The sequence below is a fragment of the Triturus cristatus genome, chromosome 6, assembly GCF_964204655.1.
Source record: "Triturus cristatus chromosome 6, aTriCri1.1, whole genome shotgun sequence".
In the NCBI taxonomy this organism is placed as follows: Eukaryota; Metazoa; Chordata; class Amphibia; order Caudata; family Salamandridae; genus Triturus; species Triturus cristatus.
In genome coordinates, this window is record NC_140589.1 from 980,572,065 (window position 1) to 980,598,752 (window position 26,688).

Here is a 26,688-nt window from a genome sequence, read left to right on the forward strand (position 1 = left end):
AATTTGACAGCAAAATGTTGGAGCACCTGTATAATAACTGTTACTCAGTGAGCAAAAGTTCAATCACAGGCCCAGATTTAATAGCCTTTCATGCAACAAAATGCAGCAAGACAATTTGCTACTCTGGATTGCGTTAAAGGAAGAGAGCAGAAATGAGCCATATGTACCAAAATATTTTGCACTTCGGCTCTCTCAGAGCCCTGGTGCACTTTAGGCAGCATAGCGCAATACAGGCATTCCTGCGTCATGGTGCAAGGATGCCTACGTCGTGGTGAGGACTGTGTACGTTCCTGCATAAAAACAACTTTTAGAGGCATATTCCTCTTTCCATTTTTGCTGCAAAAATCAGCACACATGGAAAGAGGAAGTAATGAGGAGAAGGAAGTTATTTCTCCTCGTTACACCTCTTTTGGGTAGGCGCACTATTTTTACACAAACCCAGGGCTACTGCCTTTAGTAAATCTGTTTTCCCTCAAAATACATGGATCGATTCATGGAAACGCTCATGCTTAACTCATGCAACGCATACCCGATGCAGTGTAATGTAACGCAGTGCAAGGAGCTTTTTTTATAAAGACACACAAAGTGACACAAAGTGTCCCTTGCCTGGCTTTGTAAATCTTGACTAGCATTTTGCGTCATGGCTGCACCCGAAAAAGTGGAGCCATCTCAGTGCAAAATGTTAGTAAATCTGGGCCCTAGTGCATTGTCCCCACATCAAGAAGCACAGACAATCTCCAAACACCAAAATGTCATGCCCACTCCAACAATCCAGCTAATAGGTTTTCGGTACAGCTTATGTTTTTGATAATAATCCCATCCTCTTGCAATCTATGATAGCAAGGCCTATGTATAAAACAATTGATATTATAAATGACATGTATTGGGTGAAACGTAGCTGGCGGGAAGATTAATTAACCATAAATTGTGTCCAATGATAACTAACCAATACTTTTAACATGTCATTTTGTTGATTGCTTTTGTTTTGTAGACCAAGAAACACAGGTGCATAAGAAGGAAATTCAACCTACAAAACCTGGTAGGATTTTTATTTTTATTTTACGTCATATTCATCTTTTTGTGACACCATCTAATTCATGTAATGTCGGGTGTTTGTACTGGCCAGTGCCCTTTACTAGCAGAAAGGATATGCAATATTCTGACAATTCAGAGATTGTGCAGCTAGGCCTTTCTGCAGGTACGACTCAATGATTTACAGGGCTTGAGGCACAACAATATTTATTTCCTGATGCGCTCACTTTTCATTAGCAGCAAGGTGTATTCAAAGGCCATAACTTCCAATGTGGTACCTCTTATTGACTTTTGAAATAGTGATCTAAGATATCTGCCTGAGGTGACCTTGGCACAGCCATATCCTCACCTTTCTGTTCTTAGCACCTTTTCAGAAGAGTTGTTGAAAAAGAAAGAACATGTGACAGTAAGAGAGCGAGGTAATGAATGAGCAAGTAAATGAGTGAGGGTATTTACTGGGTGTGCTCTTCGAAGATAAATCTTAAGGCATCAATTTATGCACGCTAATAAGAGCATTCATAGGGGAATTTTAATGTAAACAACTAATAATATAAGAATACAGTCATATACAACTATAAAAGCCCTTTTTTCGCAAGCAGCCTTGTTGTAGAGTATCACTGTTTGTTTTGTGTGTGTGTGTATAAAATAAATATGCACACACACACACACACACATATATATATGTGTATACATATATACATATATATGTGTGTTTATATATGTATATATGTGTGTGTGTATATATATATATATTCACTGAAAAAACCATAGGTTTCACACATGTTATAGTTAGCGGAAATTTTACTGATAAAAAACCAATGAAATTCCCCCGTTATAGTTAGTGCAGGCAACTATAACTCACGCGACCGCAATTCTCTGCTGATGCTAATACTGTATTTAGACACTTATTTGCCCATGTCTTCTTCCATACATTTTTAGCTATACATATATTACAAATATTTTTTTTTCATAAAGACACATATGTCATCAGCAGAAGATTGCGGTCGCGTGAGTTATAGTTGCCTGCACTAACTATAACGGGGGAATTTCATTGGTTTTTTATCAGTAAAATTTCCGCTAACTATAACATGTGTGAAACCTATGTTTTTTTCAGTGAATTTGCAAGGTTTTTTAAATGCTAATTCCTAACGATAACGTGTGTGAAACCTATGGTTTTTTCAGTGAATTTGTACGTTTTTTTAAATGCTAAGTTACTTTACGCCATTCGTGGCGTGCGCGCCCACTTAACGCAGTTCGTTCCGTGCGCGCACGGTGCGCTTCGCGCACCGTGCGCGCACAGTGAGCACGCGGTGCGCTTCGCGCACCGCGTGCCCACTTTACGCAGTTAGTGCCGTGCACGCACGGTGGGCACGCGGTGCGCTATGCGCACCGCGTGCCCACGTTACGCTAGATGGGCCATGTATGCACGATGCGCTTCGCGCACCGTGCGCACATGGAGGACATATGATGCACTTCGTTTTGAAAGGTAATATTTTAATTTTTCGTAAATTTTAAAAGCCATGCACAAATGGTGCCCTTCGGGCACCATTTGCACACGGGGTGGAGAGAGTGTGGATAATTTTTTTTTTTTTAAATATTTTAGTTTATCTCACGTGTAATAAGCCATGCACAATTGGTGCCCTTGGGGCACCAATTGCACACGGGGTAGAAAGAGTGTGGATAATTTTTTATTTTTTTTTATTTTTTACCGTACGCGTACGGTAAGCGTAATCGGCGAAATTACCGAAAAAATAAAAATTCCGTTTTTGGCCTTGGGGGATCTTTGGGGACTCCATCAACATGGCTATGTGTGTGGGAGCTGTCTAAACAGCCCCTTTACATGTTTTTGGGCTTTATATTTTAAAAATCACTCTCAGTGCGAGAGAGAAAATGGCGGCCGCCGCTTCCTGGTTTCGGCCGATTCGAATGTTTACTAAGATCTAAGGGCCAATCAGAATCGCGCTCGCGCACGCCACCGTACGCGTACGGTAAGCGCACCGTAAGCGCACCGTAAGCTGGCTCAGATATATATATTGATTTAAAGGCTATTTTCTCAGAATCTACTGAACAGATTTACACCAAACCTACAAAAGGCACTTCCTTGACCTGAGGACTACCTCTCTGCCAAATTTCTAGTAATTCTGTTCAGCCGTTCGGGCTGTAGCCCTGTCTAAAGGTCCTATGGAAAAATGCATGGGAAAAACGCGTTTTGGGACCCCCCTTTTATCTCAGCCCCCGCTTGACGAATCCCCCCGAGACTTTCAGGGTAGAAGCGGAGCGTAGCGCCCCACCTATTTTGAAAAATTCGCGAGGATTCGTCGACCGGCGCCAAAGTTATTCAAAATAGAATGTTGCGGATTTCCTATGGAAACGTGGTCCTAACTATAACTACCTACTGGCGACCGCCAGTAGGTAATATATATTCCACGTTATGCCTTAGTGCGCACTACAGAAGTGGTGTTTTGCTTATTGTGATTACCGGCCTTTTCTGTCGGTCAGCGCGCCACCTTCCAAGGGTCGTTGGTTACCGGAAGGTCACTTTTGTCTTGGGATATATATCCTACTGGTGATAGCCAATAGGTGGTTATAGTTGGTACCAAAGTTTCCGTACGAAAAGTGTTTTTTGTTTTGCAAATAACTTTGGCGCCACTTGACGAATCTTCACAGAATATTCAACAAGCTTCCCCTTTTTGGTTCATCTGCTGTGTTGAAAGTTTCGGGGTGATCTGTCAAGTGGGGGCTGAGGAGAAAGGGGCATACCAAAATGTGTTTTCCCCATGGTATGTCTGTTGGGCGTTTGCATATTTTTAATATGACTACAGCCCGAACAGCTGGACGGAATTACACAAAATTTGTCAGAAAGGTAGATGTTGGTCCAGAAAGTGTGCATTTAGTGATTTGGTGTAAATCCATTCAGTAGTTTCAGAGATATTTAAGTTTAAAACAAATAGATATCTGGGAGTCCAAAATCCTACTGAAACCCTACTGAAATTTGATTGGCTGCCAACACTTCAACCTCAAACCAGGAAGTGTTGGCAGTCATTTTGTTACTCAGTTGAACTGAGTCACTGAAAAAAGCTTATAAAAAAGAAAAAGGGGCAGGGTAAAAACACCCTGCACCCCCTAGGCCTCTTGGCCAAGAAAGCACAGATATTCAGGTTTTCAAAAATATAGATGTCTGGGGATGCGAGTCTGTGCAATGAACTTGCGGATCCTACTGAAATATGATTGTCTGCCAACACTTCAACCAGGAAGCCACAAAATATGTAAAAAATAAAGTAAAGGGAACAGGGTAGGAGTAGCCTGACACCCTAGATATGGTGGTGGGGGATGGTAACGGTATGTTTTTAATTGAATTTTGATGTAAATTCACTGGTGGACCCCTGGATCCGCAGTAAATACAAATTAGAAAGATGCCACGGTTCCCGCACCTCTTTTTCATGAAGCCCCCGGGTAGGCTAAATTATACGGATAGTGTTCCTTAATTATGTAGGGGGTGCCCACGTGGACCCCCTAACCCAGGGACTGCCACCTCCCTGGTGCAAACAATAAAATGATGCAGGGAACCCGCACGCCCCCCTGCCACAGCCCCAAGAACCACTGCCTCCCCAAGGCTATTTGTACAATTAGTGCAGGGGAGGCCTGTATGGTCTTCCCTGCAGTCCCGGGTTGTATATTTATATATTCACTGTAAAAAACAAAGGTTACAAGGACATTATAATTAGGAATTATCATTAAAAACGTAGGATTTCACTGAAAACCCAAAGGTTACAGGGATGTTATAGATAGACGCAGATTTTACACACACACAACCATAGAAATTCGACAGTTATAACTATCTCAAGAAACTACACCTCGTGCCCCAGGGTAACTATACCTCATACCTCTGCCATGCACTGCTAATTATCCCACATATTACATCACTCATGACATCTTCTGTGACATTATTAATAATCACTGCAACAATTGCTGTGAAATTATTGAAGTGAAAACTGTTCAATGCATATATATTTTCTGCCTGTCAAGAATGCAGAAATGGCTTAATTGTATTTTTCAGCTGACTGTTAGTCATATCTTTGTTCTGATGTGTGTTGTAATATGTTTATGTTTACAATCATAGACAGAAAAAACACCTCCTCTTACCAAAACCAGAATACAGGTGATGTCTCCTTGGCAAAAGCTGCAGTATTGAGCTGTTAAAATATAACTCTCTCCTCATAAAAGTTTGATTGCCAAAATGGTTGGGAACTTTGAGAACAACAAAGCGTTAGCACCTTCTAGAGAATATGTTCAGTAGGGGAACACTTGGCTACTCATTTACAGATCTGCAGTAATGGTATCTTTTGTCAAAAATGTAGTATTGAGCACATATGCTCCCAGAAGGCTTTTCTGCCGCTTCTGAGTCGAGTTTACACTGTTGAGAATTGGAAAGTTTTCAACACTTCAACATGTGGCATCTATACAGAGAACAATATTTAATTTGTGTAGTAGTTTGAAGACAGCTCTTACCAGGTAAGTGCCATCCTCAAACAGGAAAAAGCATTTGCAATGCAATAGGTCTCGCATTTGCGAGAGTTTGAGCTATTTTTATTGTGAATGACATTGCCTTTTATTTATGTTTTGGTTTTTCAAACATAAATAAAAGCCATTGTCATTTACAATGCCAATTGGTCAAACTTGCATAAATGCGAGACCTATTGCATTGCAAATGCTTGTTTTACAGGTGAGTACCTTTGAATCCCACCAGACTAAAAGCTCGGGAACTGGGGCTAGTTACAGGAGCCAAAATACTGCGCACCCAGCTGTGTACAAGGGTATGTAGTGGGAGGTGGTGCTCCGTAACCAGGATCAGACCCTGCAGGACACTGTACACCCACTGAACGACTTTAGGCTGATGGACTTTGCCTGGGTCGGTGTCCTGTATAAGGAGCAGACATGTGCTATGCATGACACTGTACTGACCCCCTGGGGAGAAGTGTGACGACTCCAGGCATGGGGCACAATTGAGAACATACGCACCACCGCCACCACACATAGCCTGTGCTCCTCCCTTGCGGCCGTAGGCAAGAACCGCAGTAGCCGCATGTTCAATCATAAATGTACACCTGACAGCGGCTGTGGAGGTGCAATAAGCATTGCAACAAAATAAATACAAGCAGCTTACACAGCAACCCCACACATTTTCCTACTCCCTGCTGACGAGAGGCAACTACCTCGAAACACGTGTCCAGGGATGGCACACGCCACGCATACTTGCATTCACACTCGAGCATAGGTGTATCCGCCGACGCTGACCTTCAGGGACCATTTCATTGGGGGAACACGCCTGGTAGGTGTAGCAGTGTGCGACCAATCTGGTTTAACTAAATACAAGTATTATTCCTGAAACTGAAACATAAATATTTGAAAGGCAATAAATCTGTGCGGTGTAAGTGGGGATTTATTGATGGAGTGTGGCAAAGTGAATGAAGTTGCCAAAGCTGCAGTGGAAATGGGCATTGTGCCTGCTTTGGAATTTGAAGACAGGAGTCACAGCGAGGATCGGCGCAGCATTTGAAAGCCCTGCTGCTAAACTGTGTAATCGCCTGTGCCGCAACAAAAGCAAAGCGCCTGCATATGGTTTGTCCTTACGACCAAAGCAGAGCGCGAAGCAGAGCGCGTGCATGTGCATGTGCATGTTACACAGACATACATGTGCCCAAGAAAAGCGAAAGTAAATGCCGTGCCGCAAGAAAAGAAAAGCGCGTGCATATGGTTTGTCCTTAAAACCGAAAGCAGAGCGCGTGCATATGTTTTGTCCTGTGTGCACACAGCTAAGCTGTTAGACGTACATGTGCCCCCGGCCGAATAAACTTTACTCAAGAGGGGCTTTTAGGCCATTGTGTGCAGCAGCCGCGGGCCTCCATACGTCCCTCGTTGACTACAGAGCGAGGAAGTCGGTGCATGGAGTTCAGAGCAACAGAGAAGGGAGCCCGGGGACGCAAAATAGACGTAAGGCTGCGAGGTGATTAACGTCACTTTGGAGAAAATGCAAGGTAAGGCTGTCTCAAGAGCGAGGGCACGGGTGGGCTGCAGGTGCAGTTGTTTTGGCCAGTGGTTATTTATGGAAGGGTTGCTATGATACTGAGTGTGGGGTTGGGGGGCTTTATGACTCGGCCTCATGTCCTGGGCTGCATGCGCTAGTTAAAATAGAAATAAAAAACTCAAACAGACGCTGTGAGAAAGGTGGTAACGCGTCACAAGTTGGCACGTGCACATGTGCAGTTCTCCTGCTGTCCGCATCGTGAACCCCTTTGAGGAGCTCGGCGAGACAGGAAACTTCTAAGGCCCATGTTGTAATGCGCCGCGGCGCTTTACTAACCTGCATTTTCTGTCCCGTCTTGCACAGAACAGGAGAGACACTGCACCGACACTGGGCCCCCGCAGCAGCGCAAGAGGCGTGGTAACGCATCGCAGGTTGGCCCGTGCACATCTGCAGTCCTCTGATTTGTTCAGCAAGGAAGCAGGAGGTGTGTTAATGTGGTGCAAGCTGCCGCGTGCACATGTCCTGTCCTGCCACTTCAGCTAACGCCGCCGTACGCGTTCACAGCTCATGTCTTTCAAGCGCGTGCACCTATCCTGTCCCGCATTCCAAAGCAAGTCGGCAACAATAGATCTCGCCTAGGCAACAGCACATGGCCCTGCGTCGCTAGGCGAGAACTAAAAATACCATTAAAATTTGTCAGCGATTGGCTCATGGTCCTGGACAGTCATACATTCGAAGCCAAGCACACTCGCCAAGCACACTCAAATATATTTATCAGAGGAGTTGCATTTCTTTTGTGCCACGCAAAGGGGGTGCAAATGCAACCCTTACATTTGATTTATCAAGCCACGCAAGGCCACCTTGTGTGGGCCTGAGTGGCTTAATAAATCCAGAGTAACACAATGCAGCACAAACTGCTGCTTCCTATTACTCTCCCCAAGGGTGGTGCATGGGTGTTTCCACACAATACCCATGTATTTTGGCTCATTCCCCGATTTAACATTACTGGTAGAACTGAGTACATGTCAAAATGCTATATTTATTTCTCCTCTTTTTTTCCTCTTTCTATGTGTGCTGCATTCTGTAGAGGAAAATGCCTCAGGGTATTGTTTTTGTACAAGAAGGGGCCAACATTACTGCTTACAACACAGGCACCCTTGCACCATGGCGCAAGGGTGACTGTGTGGGCACTGGGCAGCACATTGTGTGCCAACGCTGGGTGAAAAGAGGAATGCCCTGTATCATGTTAAATATGGTGCATTCCTGCCCTTTCCATGTCATGCAGCACAGTGCAACAAGTTGGTTTGCGGCGTTGCGTTACTTAGTGATAAATATGCCCTTAAGTGTTTAAGATTACGCTTTCGCAATACTATTTTCATGCCTGTAAAATTTGGCATTAATTTTGGGATTTCCAGCATTTCACATAGAGCAAACAAGCGCATGATTTTGTGCCTAGGGTGGACAGATTTCAGTAGACAGTCTTGCAGTTACATTTTCCACATAAGCAAGACATGTTCTCCTCGACCCAGTCTCCTGCCTGTATCCAATGTGACACTTTTATGCCCGAAGATATTTATTTTGCATAACTGTAATTTCATGAAACATATGCATATTTCACATAAACATTCCTCTTTCTATGTGTGCTCCAGAATGCAGCACACATAGAAAGAGGAAAAACAAGGAGAAATAAAGATGTTTCTCCTCATGCCTCAGGGGAGGCGTACGTTTTTGACTTACAATTTCTCGTAAATCTGGGGCAGTGTCAAAAAACCAAGGATGTTGCTGGGAACGCTCCCATCAACACCGATGGAACACCCCGTTTATGCAGTTTTATGTGTGAAAGGGGCACATATTTATAAGGCCCTCAAAAGCCACTTAACGTGGCTTTACGTGGTCTCATAAATATGCCAGTGGCACATTTCACCACCATAACGTCAAAAAAATGATGTTTCGGCAGTGCAAAAGTGCTGACAGGGACTCATATATGCAGACGTTTAGAGTGTAAGGAAAAAATAAAATTTCACCAACCATATATGCAGATGCGAAGAGTGTAATGTGCATTTTATCACCAGTGTTGATTGAAGGAAGGGGCATTATGACCCACTTGAGGCATCACTTCTACTGAGTCAGGACCCCACCACACTCAGCAATGGTGCTGAACTCAAATTATACTCAGTATATCTACAGATGCACTCTATGATATAAAATGTATGCAGACAACGTCAGATCCTCTTTCTAGGGTTCATTCATAGAGTGGAGTCTGATTTCTGGCTGGTTTAAATGTGCCATCAGTTGTGTGTGTTTGTCATGAGCTGCTTTCGTGTATTGTATGGTATTGTGTTTTTTAAAGAGGCTAGTGATGTTTGGTGTTGAAGAACCGGGCTCATTAAGCATGGCGGCGCAGGGTACGCCTGAAATCTTCTGAGTTCGCCTTCCAAATGACAGACACGGAACACTCTGTCTGGCATAGGAACTTCAATTTATTGGCTGCAGCTAGGTACAGTTGTCCTAGAAGTCCATCAGTGATAGGTTCTCAGGAGACTGCCACTTCAATCCGTGGCTCACAGTCTTTTGTAGCGCTTGAATCCCCTAAAGCAATAACCGCCTCAATGTGCAATAAAAATACAAATCATCCACAAGAAAACATTCTCTTGTACAAGATACAGGATAATGGGTAATAGAAATTCCTTCCCTAAGGTCGTGTTCTCTACCTGACCCTATAGGTCAGGCGGCATAGCCATTCCTTGGTTAAATTAATTTACAACAGGACGTGTTTGCGTGTTGAAGATGGTGATTCGTAAAACAACTGGAGAGGCCGAGAACGGTCACCAAGGGTCAATAGATGGTTATCTCGGGGATTAGTTGCTTCGAGCCGGGTCTCAGAATGGACTTAGCACAGGGAAACAGGAAAGGTCGTGTAATATGTGCAACAGTATAGAATGAGAGAGAAACGCTATGAAGGTTGAAGGTGCCTGAGTGAGGGCAACAGCGTAATGGTGTTACTAGAAAAGATGGGGCCGTTTTTGAATTTCCTCAGACCCTCCTTTTGCCATTACTCAGGCAAAGAAACCAGAGGCTGTTGTTAATCTGAATAGACTTCAATAGCCATGAAATCTACAAGCTGTTGTTGCATCATTTGTTTTGTGTTTGCTGCTTTCTGTGATACCGGATTTGGAACACACAGGGTGGCGCAGAGCCCGCATATAGCTGGACCACATTGTAGGCAAAGGCAACATGAGAAGTGAATAGCCAAAGTCGCTCCCACAAAGGTAAGAATCTTCTATCCCCATGTAGACAGTAGTTCCCCAAACCATCCCATCAGAGACCAATTCCCTTCATCCTGGTGAACGGACTCAGCGATCTTATGTAGCTTAGAGATGGCTTGGTATACTGTAGGGGCGTTGTCTGGAATAAAAATGCTACAGCTAGATCCAATCAATCTGCATATGCCCCCACGGTCAGCAAGGATGATATCTAATACCATCCTGTTCTGAAGCGTGACAAGGCGGTCAGCAGCGAGTTCTGCAGTGATGATACTCAAAGCTCCAGCTGTTTCATTGACAGTGGCTTCCACAACTCGAATTAGTTGTCTTATGTCTCTACTGTTGGCTAATGAGCCCCAGAATGGAAGGAGTCCTTTCAAGACATCCCCGACTTCTTGTCCTGACGTATCCTGGTCAGACGCCACCCCTCTTTTCTGTAAATGATGCTTGGCATCTGCTATATATGTAGGGGGCAACAACCAAGCGATATAACAAGTGCCTCTCCAATTACCAGGTAGAGAAGTGGAAGCCTTATTTCCACACACGAAGTATGTATTACGTGAGGGAACCATGCAAGGCCAATCTGTCCCATTCAATGACACAATATGTTGGCAATTGCTTGTACCCTTATATTCTAACCCTCCTTTCCTAATACAGAATGGTGCTTGTTCAGGTACCACTAGAAAAGTTTGTCCTTTTCGAGAGGTTCTATTAGAGGGCAGAAAATACAAATCCGTAGATTTGGTTTGGCGATCTGCATATTCTGATTTCTCACTATCCGTCCCATATATCCTTTTTCTGTCCTGCCAACATAAATGGTATAGATGTACTCCCAAGCTCCTTACTTTTCGAGTATCCCCATCTCCAGAAAATACCCAACTGGTGCTCAATTCCCACCATGCACTACAAGAGCCATTAAATGAAAAAGGAAGGGTAATGTATGGCATTCCAGTATTCACCGAACTTGGCAGAAGACCGCAAACCCAACAGTTCGTCGCATTAGTGGCCAATTGATGTTGGTGTAGCATGGAAACGAATGTGTTGTTGCGGAATTCACTCCTTCTTGACTCATCATGAGGTGGTAGAGTGACATGTGTATGCATTTCAACCGTAACTTTGGGAGTAGGCTGTGTAAAAATTACGTGTAGTCCCCATCCTATACAAGACAATATAATACATATCAAAATCAATATTATTAAAGCCACTATAAAACGATTATGCAATAATTTACAATGCTTCGTGCTCATTGATTGTATTTTGTCTATTCCCTTGTTAACAGTCATTTCCAGCTCTAAATATTGCCCGTGACGGGAGGTTGCTTCACTCAGCTGTGATTGTCTGTAGTTCTTTATACTTTCCTACAAGTCCCACAGTCCTAGAGCCACATTTGGGTCACAATTCTGAGACTTACGACCACGGCCCTGCAATCATGTGGAAATCGGGATAAAGACAAAAGTCAATGAAGCACTATTGAGGTATTTTGTTCAGTCTGGGCCTCAAATCGTACCTCTGGGAACCAGGTACAGTTTGTTCTTGGAAAAGGAGATGTGGTTTAGTAGTGTCCAATTTCACTGCCGGTGGTATAGCTCTCTGGAGGACCTCGTCGTCGTCTTGTCCTGCTCCGGCAAAGTCTAGGCGCACATCGCTAAATAGTCCAAATCTTGGTACTCTTCCGGTTTTAGAGTCACTAATTCGTTTATGAACCCATTGATCATAAGGCAATGGTAGGGGCACTTTCTTGCAATGTACCCCATGTACCCAGTTCTTTTTGCCTACCACCTTTACTGCAGTACGTGTCGTCAGTAGCACCTGACGAGGTTCTCTCCAGCGAGGGTCCAAGTTCTTTGACCTCTGGAAGTTTTTGACGCAGACCCAGTCTCCCGGCCGTATGGTGTGACCAGGATCCGTTGAAGCCTGGGGCAAAGTATCTTGTACCTGTTGGTGGAGGACACGTAACTTAGTGGTTAGATCATGTAAATAGTCAATTAACAATGGATGCTCTATCTCTTTGGCCTTGGGACGCCCCAAATGTTTGCGGGCGTACAAAGACAACCTCATAAGGACTAAGCCCCATACGGGAATGGGTGGTTGTTCTGGTGGATAAGAGAGCCAAGGGCAGGGCATCAGGCCAGGCAAGACCCGTGCTGGCTTGTATTTTCGCCAGTTTAAGCTTAAGGGTGCCATTATAGCATTCCACCAAACCTGCTGACTGAGGATGGTTTGCTGCGTGGAATTTTTGCTGAATGCCAAGGCCTGTACATACTTTCTGCATGATCTGACCCACAAATTCACTTCCGTTTTCACTCCAAATAATTCTCGGTAACCCAAATCTTGGCAGAAACTCCTTCAGAAGGTCTTTTGCCGTGGATAGAGCAGTATTATCTTTCAGGGGATAGGCCTCTACCCATCGGGAGAAGGCACATACCACAACAAGAATGTACTTCAGATTGTTACATCGTTCCATGTGGATGTAATCTATTTGTAAAATCTCAAAAGGGTAAGTTGGGGAAGCAAAGTGTCCTGCTGGTGTTGGTGTTCCCTTCCCCGGGTTATGCATCAAGCATACAATACAATGCTTAACCAGATTGTCTGCACATTTAGGGATACCCACATTCTTCCATCCCGGAGCCAAAAGCTTGCATATACCTTTAGTGCTAATATGGGCTGGACCATGTGCCATGGTAACTACTGGGAGTACATAAGCATCTGGTAACAACCAGCGTTGCTGTTCTGACAAGTCTGTCCAGCACCCTGTCACATCCAATCTTACTATACTTTCTTTCCACGTACTCAATTATTTCTCTGTAGCCTCTGCCTGGATCATTTTCACACTGTCCACAGTATTCTCACACATCCCTCCTTGTGCAACCCATCTAGCAGAGCCTGCAACATACATGCGGCTTGTAGCGTCTCTAGCTGTCTCTTTCGCTATATGGTCTGCGAAAGCATTTCCTTGACCTACATCATCAGTGATCTTCTTATGTGCACTACACTTCACAATCGCTATCTGAGTGGGCAAGGTGAGTGATTCAAGGAGGTCATTTACCAATTGGCCATGCTGTATCTTAGTGCCATGGGATGTGAGAAACCCTCTTTCCTTCCACAGGCGGCCAAAACTATGGGCCACTCCAAACGCATACTGACTATCAGTATACACATTCACCCTTTTTCCTTCAGCCAACACACAAGCTCTAGTCAGTGCTATCAATTCAGCTGCCTGAGCTGAGTTATATATAATATGCGCTGTTTCTACAACAGTGTATAAGGTAGTGACTGCATAGGCTGAGGTCGTTTCACCATTGAGAAGCTTAAAACAAGAACCGTCCACCCATAATGTCCCATCCGGGTCCGGGAGTGGAGTATCCTTTAAATCAACTCTGCCTTTTGTCTCTTCCTCCTTGCGGAGGAAGCAGTCGTGTTGCTCCTGAGTGTAATTTTCTACTGGAATTGGCAGCAATGTTGCCGGGTTCAAGGTATTACATCGCTTAATGTGTATGTGGCTAGCCAAGAGCATCAATTCCTACCCCGAAAGGTGTGCACTCGTGAGGTGTTGGGTCTTTGTTCTATTCAGGAGGGTGTCTACTGCATGCGGTACCATGACAATAAGGGTATTATCTAATACCAATCCAGCGGACTGGCGAATGGAAACTGCCGCTGCTGCTGTAGCCCTCAAACAGCTAGGTAATGCCTTGGCCACTGGATCTAACGTGGCCGAAAAATAGGCACAGGGGCGTTGCTTGTCCCCAAATTGTTGCGTTAAAACTGATAACGCGCAACCTTCTTTCTCATGAACATAGAGTGTGAAAGGCTTACTGTAATCAGGAGTATCTAACACAGGGGCAGAGCACAAGGCAGTGCGTAAATCAGTGAAACTTTTCTGACATTCCGCAGTCCATGGAAGCGGGTGTGGTGTATCTTTAAGAGTGAGTGCCAACAGAGGTTTTGCCAGAAGGGAAAAATTGGGGATCCATTGTCTACAATAAGAGGTAATACCTAAAAAGGCACGCACCTCTTTTTGCGTACATGGAATAGGCATTTGGGCAATTGCTTGGATACGTTCTGGGGTCAATCGCCGTCCCTCCTTTGACAAGAGATGACCTAGGTAGGTAACCTCTTGGCAGCAATATTGCAATTTTGATGGTGAAACCTTGTGGTTGTGGTCAGATAAGTGGCGTAACACTGAAATGGTAGCCTTTTTACAAGTGTCTTCAGAATCTGCTGCAACCAACAGGTCATCCACATATTGAATGAGGGTGGCCCCAGGTGGTAAACACAAAGTATCGAGCTGTGATTTCAATGCTTGACTATAAATGGAGGGGCTCTCGCAATAGCCTTGAGGAGCTCGCTTGAACCGGAAGCTTCGGCCTGCTAAGGAGAAGCCAAAAATATCCCTACTTTCCTCAGCAATGGGAATGCTGAAGAAAGCATTTTTGAGGTCAATGACGGAAAACCAGGAAGCTGAGGCTGGTATCCTTGTCAGCAGGGCATTAATATCCGGCACAACAGGGAATTGAGGTACCACAATCTTGTTGACCTCTCTGAGATCAATCTCAAAACGATAGACAGGTGGCTGAGAGGGGTCGGTTTGTTTAAAAACAGGCAGAACAGGGCTATTGCATACATTTTCCCTAGTCTCTTCGACTACATCGTTCTATACCAAATCATGAACTATAGTCAAAAGAGCTTTTTCGCCGTCACTGGAAATTTTATATTGTGTAATGCGAGGAAATTTAGTATTAGGCTTGAGGGTTACAATGTAGGGAGGAATCCGCAGGAGGCCAACATCATTGGGGCCGGTGGCCCAGAGGGTGGCTGGAAGAGATTGTAATTCAGGGGGAAGCTGATCTTTAGACAAGTACATCGGTGAGGTCAATTTCTTACCTAAGGTAAGACGTACACCAGAAGGGGAACAGTGTAATGTCGCATACAATCTCTTCAATAAATCCAAGCCCAACAAATTTTCACCACAACCAGTTGTTAAAAGGAGCGGGGCCTCCAATTTGTAAGGACCTATTGAAATGGGCAAAGGGCACGAAACTGGGTTTTGAACTGGGGCACCAGAAAAACCTACAGAAACATTTGTACAGCCAGACAAAGGTGCCCCAGGGAGTTTAGAGTGAATCATAGAGCTCTTTGTTGCACCAGCGTCTAATAGGAATGGCTCTGTAACACCTAGTGCTTCCACATCAACATAAGGCCCACTTTGGTCCACTGGAGGTGATACTACTCCCTTACTTTGTCCATGGTTGTCCTAGCTAGGTTGGGAATTCTGACTCTAATCCTCAGTATAGTAATCACTGTTGTAATAGTTAGTAGACTGAACATTTTGCTGATCAAAATAATTCGTGGAGTTTCCAGGGGGCATGGAACGTTGGTTATTAGGCGGCATACCTCGTCCTCTACCTCTTGGTGCTGACTGATAACCACCCTGGCCTCGTGACGCGGGAATACCGCTTGTGCGCTGTAACAAAACCGGGCAATTATACTTTAAATGGCCTTCTTCTTTACAGAAAGCGCATTGATTTTGGCCCAGTGGGGGTCAGGGAACGAAAGGCCCAGACCTCTGCAACTGTCTCTGGAATTGTGGAGACGGCTGATATTCACGTTGGGCAGGGCGAGGAGGATAAGCTTGTTGTAAAAGAACTTTTGTTTTCAACTCTTTGGTCTTTTTATCAAGTTTCTCTCTTTCCTCTTTATCCCTATTTTCATAGTACTGGGCAGTAGCCAATATCTGGGCCGAAGAGGAGACCGCCCATGCACTTTCAGAATTCTTCAATTTATTAGATATTTCCGGAACCAAATTTGACACAAATTTGGCTACAAACAATCGTTGGCCACCTTCCGTGCTCATATCCTGACCACTATGATCGATGAACGTCTCCTCGAAACGAGTGAAGAAATCAGAGACGTTTTCATCCGCTTTCTGCTTACAAGCTGCTAACTTATCCCAATTAATTCGCAGAGGTGGCATCATAGTTTTCAGTAAGGTAATGATCCTAGCTGGGAGTTCTGTAATTAGAGCTTCAGGTTTGGCACCACCCACTTGGAGTCTGTCCGCGGCGAGTATGGCAGCCCAATCACCCCCCAGTTCCCCCACATGGTCCTCCTTCCGAATCCTAGCCCATAACGGTTGTGGGACCACATTACCCATTAGCATGTCTATATCGGCCAAATTCATAATACATGCATGGACAATTTGGGACATCTCTTTGTAGTACCCAGCAGGATTTTTACGGGGGTCCGGAAAGGACTGCTTAAGGGCCAATACCTCAGATCGTTTCCACGGAACGTGTACCCACACACGTTGAAAGTGAGCAGGGATAAGAGCATTACCACCCTGAGCTGCAACCTCCTCTCTCCACACTGGGGGAACCTCTCTCATGGGATAGTGTTTTAATTTTCGCCTGACGGACGAATCGCGTTTTGGCAAGGACCGGCAGGCAAGCATCATTCTAAAAGTGACAAGCCTTTCTACCGCGTCCTCAACCTCTGCGCCCACAAACAGCCCTTTATCAAACTCGGCCTGTACATCGAGCAGGCCCTGAGGGGCTCGTCCCAATCCCATATCCTACCACTCTTGACTTAAAATGTTACACATAGTATCAAAAACATATCTCTGCGTTGGCGCCTCCCACTGCTGAAAGGTGACCATAATATCTTGCACACTATGCTGGGGGCCATTCGTGATCCACCTTCGGGCTTGAAGATCTAGCACTTCCCGTTCCTTCGGACCTGGGAGCTGACTATGAGTTTTTCTGTGAGGAGGAACAGGGGTCATTTGAAATGTCCCAAAGAGAGGGGACAAAAGGCCAGAAACGGTATCGATCATTCGCCTCCGAGCGGAGGTAGAATTGGTCATTAGGACAGGAGACAGAATATAAGGCGGGGCAGAAGAGGGAGTAACATTTACGAAGGGAGCCGAAGGTAAGGGAGAGCTCGGTAATACCGAAGAAAGCTGTGGTGGGGGTGCAGGAACCGATTGAGGAGCGACAGGTGGGACAACAGGTGGAACAGGCGGGGCAGGTGCTAATAATTAAGGTGCATTCGCTCTGGGGGCAGGCGGTAATCCAAAAGGTACATTAGCTCCCTGCGCATAGGGCGGGGGTAATCTCAACAGATGGGACATTAAAGGATCCTTCTCAGGGTCCACATTTTTCTCCGTAGGGGAAGTTGGCAACACTGGATAACATTTATCTACCACCATACGATGTTGCCTATCTGAGACCTCAATCGCATGATCGGTTTCATTATTTTTAAACTGTTGCGCAGCTTGTAAAATAGACATATCCCTCCTATCTCTTTTAGCTTGTTTTATTTCTTTCTGTTTGGCCTCCTTACGCCATAGGCGAAAAGAGTCAAACATAGCTGGCCGGGCTTTTCGCTTAAACAAAGTGTTCTCCAAATTATCTAAAATTTTGAGCTCAAAACTGCCGTTCTGTGGCCATTGTAAAACATCATCTTTCCTAGTATAGCGAACCCATGCCTCATTAAAAGCTATGGAGCCAATTCCATGTTTAGAATATACTTCATAAGTGGGAGTTCCGGCCGGAGGAATTGGACAAGAGTCCTCCAGTTGGGAAGCTCGATCGCGATTACAACAAAACCATCTTCCAAACTTACTGAAACCAGGCATCGCTACCACAATAGTTTCATTACAAACTTCAAGGGGGTTAATTAGTCACTTTATAGTACAAAAAAAACTGCACTCACCCCTCGGTTTCGGCTTTTGCAAAAGTCGAACAAAGCCAAAACAAAGACAAAGGAGTGGCCACTATACTTAACTTAACCAGATGTTTCCGTACACCAACAGAGGTCCGTCTGATGTCTCGCGATACCAATTACCAAGGGAGCCAAAGCGTGGCCGCAGTCAGGGCAGCGGGTCTTTGCAGCCGTTGGAAGGGAGAAGCCACACGGTAAAAAACCTTTGGTCCACTTATAACATGCAGGGGTCGATCATGTGGTGCGCGTCCTCCGGAATTTCCTTGCGGGGCTCCTCACGATCCTTGGGTTGGACCCACGACCTCTGAAGCGGCCTCACAGAGGGCACCAATTGAAGAACCGGGCTCATTAAGCCTGGCAGCGCAGGGTATGCCTGAAATCTTCTGAGTTCGCCTTCCAAATTACAGAGACACGGAACACTCTGTCTGGCATAGGAACTTCAATTTATTAGCTGCAGCTAGGTACAGTTGTCCTAGAAGTACATCAGTGGTAGGTTCTCAGGAGACTGCCACTTCAATCCGTGGCTCACAGTCTTTTGTAGCGCTTGAATCCCCTAAAACAACAACCCCCTCAATGTGCAATAAAAATACAAATCATCCACAAGAAAACATTCTCTTGTACAAGATACAGGATAATGGGTAATAGAAATTCCTTCCCTAAGGTCGTGTTCTCTACCTGACCCTATAGGTCAGGCGGCATAGCCATTCCATGGTTAAATTAATTTACGACAGGACGTGTTTGCGTGTTGAAGATGGTGATTCGTAAAACAACTGGAGAGGCCGAGAACGGTCACCAAGGGTCAATAGATGGTTATCTCGGGGATTAGTTGCTTCGAGCCGGGTCTCAGAATGGACTTAGCTTAGGGAAACAGGAAAGGTCGTGTAATATGTGCAACAGTATACAATGAGAGAGAAATGCTATGAAGGTTGAAGGTGCCTGAGTGAGGGCAACAGCGTAATGGTGTTACTAGAAAAGATGGGGCCGTTTTTGAATTTCCTCAGTGTCTGTAGTTTAAGGTCGCTGCAATTTTGAGTGCATGCCAACTGCGGATTGGTATGTACATTTCCTGGCATGTAGAATACGTCTGTGTTGTTTGAGAATGTAGCATATTAGTATGGTCCATAGTTTTCATTTTAGCTAGACTAGCTGTGGCATGTTGGTGCATCTTGGTTTAGTGTGCATTGTGTGTTGTGGAGTGGTATGTAGTTTTTGAAGAGTGTGGTGGTGGTGTGGGCTCGTGTGGATCAACTCTAGGGTACCTCTCCATTTAGACTTGTGCCAACTGTTTATAAATGCACACACTTAACTCTAGACTCAATTTCAATTTATTAAGAGATTATATGTTAAAGTTTGGCTCAGCCATGTTCTCCAACTGCATTGCATCCCTTTAGTATCTTTTAAATTCACAATTTTTCAAGCATTTTCTAATGTTAATATTTGCTAAAGTATGTGCGTGGACCAATATACGTACTGATGTGTTGGTGAACTTGCCAGAGACAAGAATGTTTTCGAATTAAATTGAGAATCTTGAAAAAACAGTGCAGACTGTATGTGGAAATAATGTCAGGAATTTCGCTGTCTGCTCAAATAGCTGCAGGGAAGTGGTGCACGTTCGATTTGGCAATTTATGTGAAATACACGATTGAAAAAGAACTTGAAAGTGACGAAAAATTATCTTTACTATTTTATTTTTTTCTCAGTTCCCTAAAAAAGGACAGCAAGTATGTGTTCTGTGAGCAAAGAGGTTGAAAAGAGCATTAAAAAGTGTTCTTACTTGCATGGCAATGCTGGCCGCTTTAATATGGTTGCCGCTTGCTTTATTTGTGCTGCTTTACTTCCTGCAACCCTTTGGAGACAGATCCTGCAAAATCGAATAAATTGTACGACAGATTCTGATGGTGCTGCATAACTTTAAAGTAGTTACCAAAGATGGCAGCGTCTTACGATGGGATATTCTTTCTGGGGCTGGAAAGTCTCTAGGGTATTGGTGGAACCACCATGTGGCGTCCTCATCATAAACATGCTGTGATTGTCTGTGAGGTGGTACATAGCTGTAGGCTCCCATATTTGCAGGGCCTCTAGCTGAACACCTGCCCCACCCCCATACCCCATTTTCAGAGAAAACCTCTTTTGTAAGCTCAAAATACTAAACTCGTGAAAAAAATATCAAATATGTTTACCAAGCCTGACACCCAACCCCTTTGTTTGCCGTAATCTGTACAGCAAGCACCAAGGGCCAGATGCACGACCATGTTATTTTGCGAATCGCAAATTGTGCTCAATTGCGAGTCGCAATTTGCGACTCGCATAATGACATGTACAACAGTGTCATAGACACTGTTTGCGATTCACAATGGGGTCACAAATTGCATGCCTCATCAGTATTCATGAGGCACTCGAATTTGCCACCCCATTGAGGGACACTGTTTGCGATATCTCAATGGGGTCACAAATTACATACCTCATCAGTATTCATGAGGCACTCGCAATTTGCGGCCCCATTGAGAATGGCTGGCCCTCCCAGGTATGGAGGCCTGCTGGGCTCAACAGACCTCCATGTCCGGGACTGCTTTTAAATAAAGCAGTTGTGTTTTTTAAATGCAGTCCGTTTTCCTTTGAATATGTGCAATATTGTATAACACGCATACAAAGTAAGAAACACTTCAAGCATAGGTGTTGTATGGGAAGGGACCACATGCAGTACAAAACCTATGCTTCAGAGAATGCTCACACTTGCACTCTGGCACACGGGTACATGCTTTAGCACATGGCTGCCAAAAGTGCACCAGTGCACTGGGAGAGTAAAAATGTGCCCCTTTTGACACAAGGCAGCACAGCAACTTTGGTGCTGCGTCGCCTTGCGTCAAAGAAAGGTAAATCTGGGCCTCGATCTCACTCACTACCTATCACTTGACTCTCACTATTCACTATTAGTATTATTCACTATCAGTATAATGAAAAACAGGCAGACAATTAGGAATGCAAAGCCCCCTCCTATTCTTGACAATGATTCTGCCACTTCTTAGGCCAGGTGTCGCAAAGGTTTTGCCTGGGGTCTCAAGGGGCAAGCGAAGGGTCAGATCTGATGACCTCCAAAAGGATGTCCATGCATGCAGTCATATTTCACAGCAGCCAGCAGTAACCATGGAAGCCACCTTTGAAATTACAGATGTTTAGAGAAGTTGCCTGTACCCTGCATGGGGCATTTGTTTTTTTTTTTAAACCGACGTGCTAAAGCTTTTCTCACAACATTCAGAATATATGTTTTATTTAGATATTTGGAGGTCAATAATTGACCATGAAAGAAAAATCCCTTCATCATTTTTGTAAAAATACTATTTATTTATTTTTCAACTTGTCATTATACGGTCTTCTTCTCTGAAGAAACAACTTCAGTGGCGAAAGAACCAGGTGAAGGAATGTTAAAAGATTTCTTTTTGCTCAAGAAAATCATATATTTTTATGGTCAAGGAGACATGGAAGTTGGATATTTTATAGCATATTTTAAGTTTTGCTCAATCACTCAAATGATACCTGTGTCTTTTATTTGGAAAATTATAAGAAGAAAACTGAAAAGACATCCATTTTTAATAAATGCTCTTGAGACTATATCATGCCTTAATTTAAGAGAATTGTGGATTTCTGTTTACATCCCTTAATATCTTACAATAGTGACCTACTGCGAGTCTTCTTTTTCCTATTTTATCAAATTGGAAAAGGATAATTACAATCTGCATTCGCACACCCTCACCTAGGGAGTTTCTTTCTTCTTTTTTATGTTTTGTAAAGCAGATCAGAAAGCTGGCAAATATCTTCAGCTTGTTGGCCCAAGTGCATAGTATGCATATGAGAGGTTATGTAACAACCCCTCCCATGCTTGACAGCCACAGTAGCAGAAATATGCGAGTGAAAATAAAAAAAGTTTTACTCCAGAATTGGGAATGTCTCCATGAAAATGAATGAACACTCAAAGAAAAAGGTTCATGAGGGGAAGTCCCAGGTCAGTTAGAGAGTACTGTGTATCGATGTTATCAATGATGTCATTTCCTTCTGGTGCCCTGGCTCTTTCTTACTGTTGGCCCTCAAACTGCACACCAAATATCCCTTTTATCAATTGACTCTCAGGATAGTGAGGCAAAACAGTCCAAGGACAAGGAAGAGGTGGTGTTGCAGGCTATAAACTCAGCAAGCCATAAATTAGTTTCCCAACATTGTTTTTATTTTCCCAAAAAAATACTTCAGCGAACACAAGGCATAGATAAATACTACACACACAGTTACAAAAACATTCAGAGTTACTAGTTGAGAAATAACCCACAACCCCTTCTTGGGGGCTCTAAAAAGAATTAACACAACACACTTCTACCTCAACCGTTTACCAAAGGGGATTATAAACAACAAGAAAACGTCCTACTATCCTAATGAGTGGGATGTCATGACGTATTTGCCTACAGGCTTTATTGAAAATGAAGGCCACTTGCTGTGAAATTAGTTTTTCAAATTGTTGAAACAGGTCTACTGACTTTGGCATTGACTTTTCACTCTACTCTCTAAGGGCTTGCTGCCTTTGGCAGCCCTTTTGACAATAGAAACAGATGCTCCTATTGCTTTTAAAGGGATCAGAATATCAAAAACTAAAATATCATGTGGACAGAATATCATGTCTAACATATTGAGGACCCAAATACCAAAGAATAAGTGAAAATGGATAAGTGTAGATTTACTATACTTAACTCCACATCTACATACCTTGAAGATATACATATTGTCAAGATACATTTATGTGAAATTGTATATATTAAAACTGTGCTTGCCTATAGAAACTTACCTTCAAAATATTTTTGCCCACAATGTCTTGACACAATATTTTGTTCACACAATATTTTTTCTCTGTTATTTTTCTTAAACACTCAAAATCATCAGGTCTCAGCCCAGAGCATCAACTCACATTTAGGGGCCGATTTTTATCCGGGTCGGAAAGCCCTACGACCGAGCCAGAGTCCTGCAGTCCGACCGAGCGACTACGATGCGGCCGTATGCTGCCGGACACGGCTCGGTCGGACTCTCATAGAAGTAAATGGGAGCCAGTCGTACGACGCGTACATGGGCTCCCATTGACTGAATGGGTTTGTCGCGCACAAGAGCGCCCCCTACAGTGGGTATGCGTCGGTGCCATTTGCACCGTACATGCCTGTGTTGGGGAGACCCATGGTTTTCCCCCTGTGTCCGAGTCATAGGGCTGCGGGTGACAGGGGGTCCAACACAGACCCCCAAAGGCAACCACCCGGACGATTTGCAAGCCGGACACTCCGGCTCGCACAGGCTGTCCGACGCGTGCATCGTACTGGCTCGGTATTGAATCGCATCCATTGCATGCCACGGTTAGCTTACGACCGAGACGTACAGAGCGGTTCGGACCCGGAAGCTAGTCGGTCGGTGAATTTCATGTGGCTCGCATCGTACTTGCTCGCTCGTACAGCTGTACGAGTCGGCCAGAAAACATGCGTACGGCTCGTAGTTTTTCCAGCCGGATCACGTTCGGTGCCCTGCCGACCCGGATCGGACTCGGCCCCTAAGTCATTTGAAAATATGCACAAGGTCTCTCAATAGAGAGGCCAAAAATAAAACTAGCTAGCTATTTTTTAAATCACATGAAGTCTCCCACCTCAACAGAAAGAGGCATCAATACACTGGCCTATTGTAACTTAAATCTAAAAAGTTTAGCCAAACGTAGCCAATTTAGTCGTGCAGAGCTCCCAAGCTTCATCTGTGCTCGTTGATTGGTTACCAGACAGTGCTTGATGTGCATTTATACTATCCGTAGATAACCTACCAGCTCTCATAGCATCACAGTTGATGCACAACCATTTGCTGGCTCACTCAGGCTCCCGCTCTTCGTTATAGTTTTGAGGCAACTTTTCTCTATGATGTGGCCATACAGTCTTTGAGAGCAAGTGTGGGTGTAGAAAAGGAGGCATTATCAGTTGCAGGATGTATTCTGTCCTCCAAAACCTATGGTCCACTGCTTTCTCCTACTGACAAAAGAAACTTCTTTTGAAGGACTCTTGGCTTCTCCTTCTACCCACCCATGTTGGTCTTCTTGACCTGGCGTGACTCAAATTCCAGAGCAACACCCTGCCAGCCTCCAGTAGTAGACCACATGCAGTGCCAGCACTTTGCAGTTACACAGGCCCATACTATCTTCTTGGATGACAGTGTGCAGTGGCAGGGCCGCATGACATGCACTCATTAAGGGACAAGTCCAGTAGACTTACTTGAGGGGTGCACAATAGTTCTAGTCCACATCGATTATAGGGGAGAATCAGGGAAAAAATGCCATCAGTCCCCAAGAATGTCCAGTTGAAAGACAGGAGTCACTAGTTCTCAGTATTATTACCCCATTTACGTACCATTACGAGGTTTTGAGTCAGAATGTGAAGTAGATGTATGTCTCAGAATTTCCAGGTCCTTCAGTTCATGTGATTCATAAATTTCAGGCCCTTTCCTGCTTATATTTCCAACCTCGATTCAGGAGGTGTACAATGTGAGCGTGACTGGAGAAGATGGTGCAGTTGCTCTCCAGGTAAACCTCTTAATTATGTGAGGTAGTATTTCCTTTACAAACAGGTGCAAATACCACTCCGTTCTTCTCAGAATGAGGACGCAAGTGTACAGTGAAAACACTGCGGGGCTTATTTACAAGCTTCTAGCGCCACAAGTACGCCACTTTTTCCTATTTTAAAAGTGGCGCACGGGCGGCTCAAGGAACTTGTAAATAAGCCCCTGCAGCTGTAAATACTACGCAGGAAACAGGTGTATTTCCTTTTTGGCACCCAATTTAATTTGTAGGGCCTTACCGTCGCTATGCATCTCCCACACGTAAATTAGCTTGCGTCACATCCGTTAAATGGTAATCTGATTTATACAACAGTCCACGTTCAGCCTACATGTGTAAATGCGTGTCACGCAAAAACTGCTGAGAGCCTCTTAGCCACAGGTAGCGAGTCCTTTTTTATCAAAAGGTGTGTACTAGAGGTCAGAGCTCAAATATAATTTTCCATGGAGCATTACAGTAAGCCATACTCTATTTGGAAATCTCACTGCACTGCAGATATCAATGCCAGAGGTCCAAAGTGAAAAGTCTGGGGTTTCCCGGTTAGAACCCAAATCTCCACAAATGCCATCGCCATGTGTGTGTTATCACTCCAAAGCAGCATCACTGTAGGGCCCAGATTTCCTAAAAATGTGCAGTGTGCCTTAAAATCTGCTGAGCTTTGCTGTGCGAATGGGGACAATTGTTCAGCACCAGATTTACAGATAGTAATCAAGTCATCAGCTTCACTTGCTCTAAAAGCTCTAGTTTAGGGCGGTGGTGAGCATTGCAACATGACGCAAAGATTAGTGGCAGGTGTCTTACATCAGATTCATGCTCAAAGTACACCCTCCAGTACATAATTGTACACCATAACAGTTAACAAATGGTAAACTGCATAACATGTCGAAATGACATACTAGTTATAAGAACATTACCCAATACTCTGTTTGCCCATATTTTGCTCCTAGTTTCATCTGGTGCTTGGACCCCAAGCGAAGCCAGATCACTCTGATGTAGTCAGAGATAGAAGTGAGCGGGATCGGAAGGGCATGGCGTGCCCCTACTTTTAAAATGTAACACAGTCCGTTCCCCTACTTCTTTACGACATGCGTCCCAGGACCGCAAGAATAGTCCGAATTTAAACAATATTGCGTGATCGCCCAGCCCTGTGAGTTGCACATTAAGGAAGGCGTCTGCAGTTGCCACGACCTCCTCCCCCTTCCCCTCTATGTCTGGGGGCAGGGGCCTGCAAAGCAACACTGTAGGAGCAATCAATCAGCAGAGAACGGCTATCTTTGCTGGCCCTGCAGCTAGAGTGTGATTTACACATCATTTAGTGAGGAGGCCCCCTGCCTGTCCCCACTGTGACCAATACAATAGTCACAACAGGATGAATTTTAGGCACCACCCTTGACCTCATCTGCCCTTTACTTTCGGCTCACACAGACTGACTATGCCAAAAGGAAAGGAAAAGCACTCCGTTGTAGATCTCCTGGCAGACTTTGCCCAAACCGTGGCGCTTTAAAAAACAAGCATTTACAATGCAATAGGTCTCGTATTTTTAAAACTTTGACCTATTGGTATTGTAAATGACAAAATCTTTTATTATTGCAGGTTTTTTTAAACATATATAAAAGGCATTGTCATTTACAACGCCAATAGCTCAAAATCTCACAAATGCGAGACCTATTGCATTGCAAATGCTTGTTGAAGTTGGTCATGGTGCAGAATAGAAATGAAGTGCCAGTGCTGACATTTCTACCAGCCAAAACTGATGCACTGTGGGATGGAAACCTCAGACCATTTGGAAAGTTGTCTGTGGCCACCAAAGCTCTACAATGCCCTATCAGTGACAGATAGCATAGGCAGCCACAGTGTTACCGGTTCCATCTATATTTGCACAGTGCCCCCATAAACCACACTTGGAATATATGCCCAAGTTACTGCCCTCGTTGGAAGGTATGTTCAGGTCTCTCTTATAAGGTGTGTTCACAGGTATTTCCTGTAGCATGTAGATGCTTGTAACATTGCCCAAATAAGGTGTGCAAGTGTGT

At 44.3% G+C, this 26,688-nt stretch overlaps 1 protein-coding gene across 50 annotated transcripts in view; it reads left to right on the forward strand.

The window, feature by feature from the left end:
* The window catches only part of LOC146820883 (uncharacterized), a 1,936,624-nt gene that overhangs the window by 1,552,671 nt on the left and 357,265 nt on the right, over positions 1–26,688 (forward strand). For all 50 annotated transcript variants that reach the window (XM_085611721.1, XM_085611696.1, XM_085611722.1 and 47 more), the window contains one exon: positions 992–1,039. In XM_085611721.1, the coding sequence (XP_085467847.1) occupies positions 992–1,039 (48 nt within the window). The remainder of the gene's footprint in view (positions 1–991; positions 1,040–26,688) is intronic.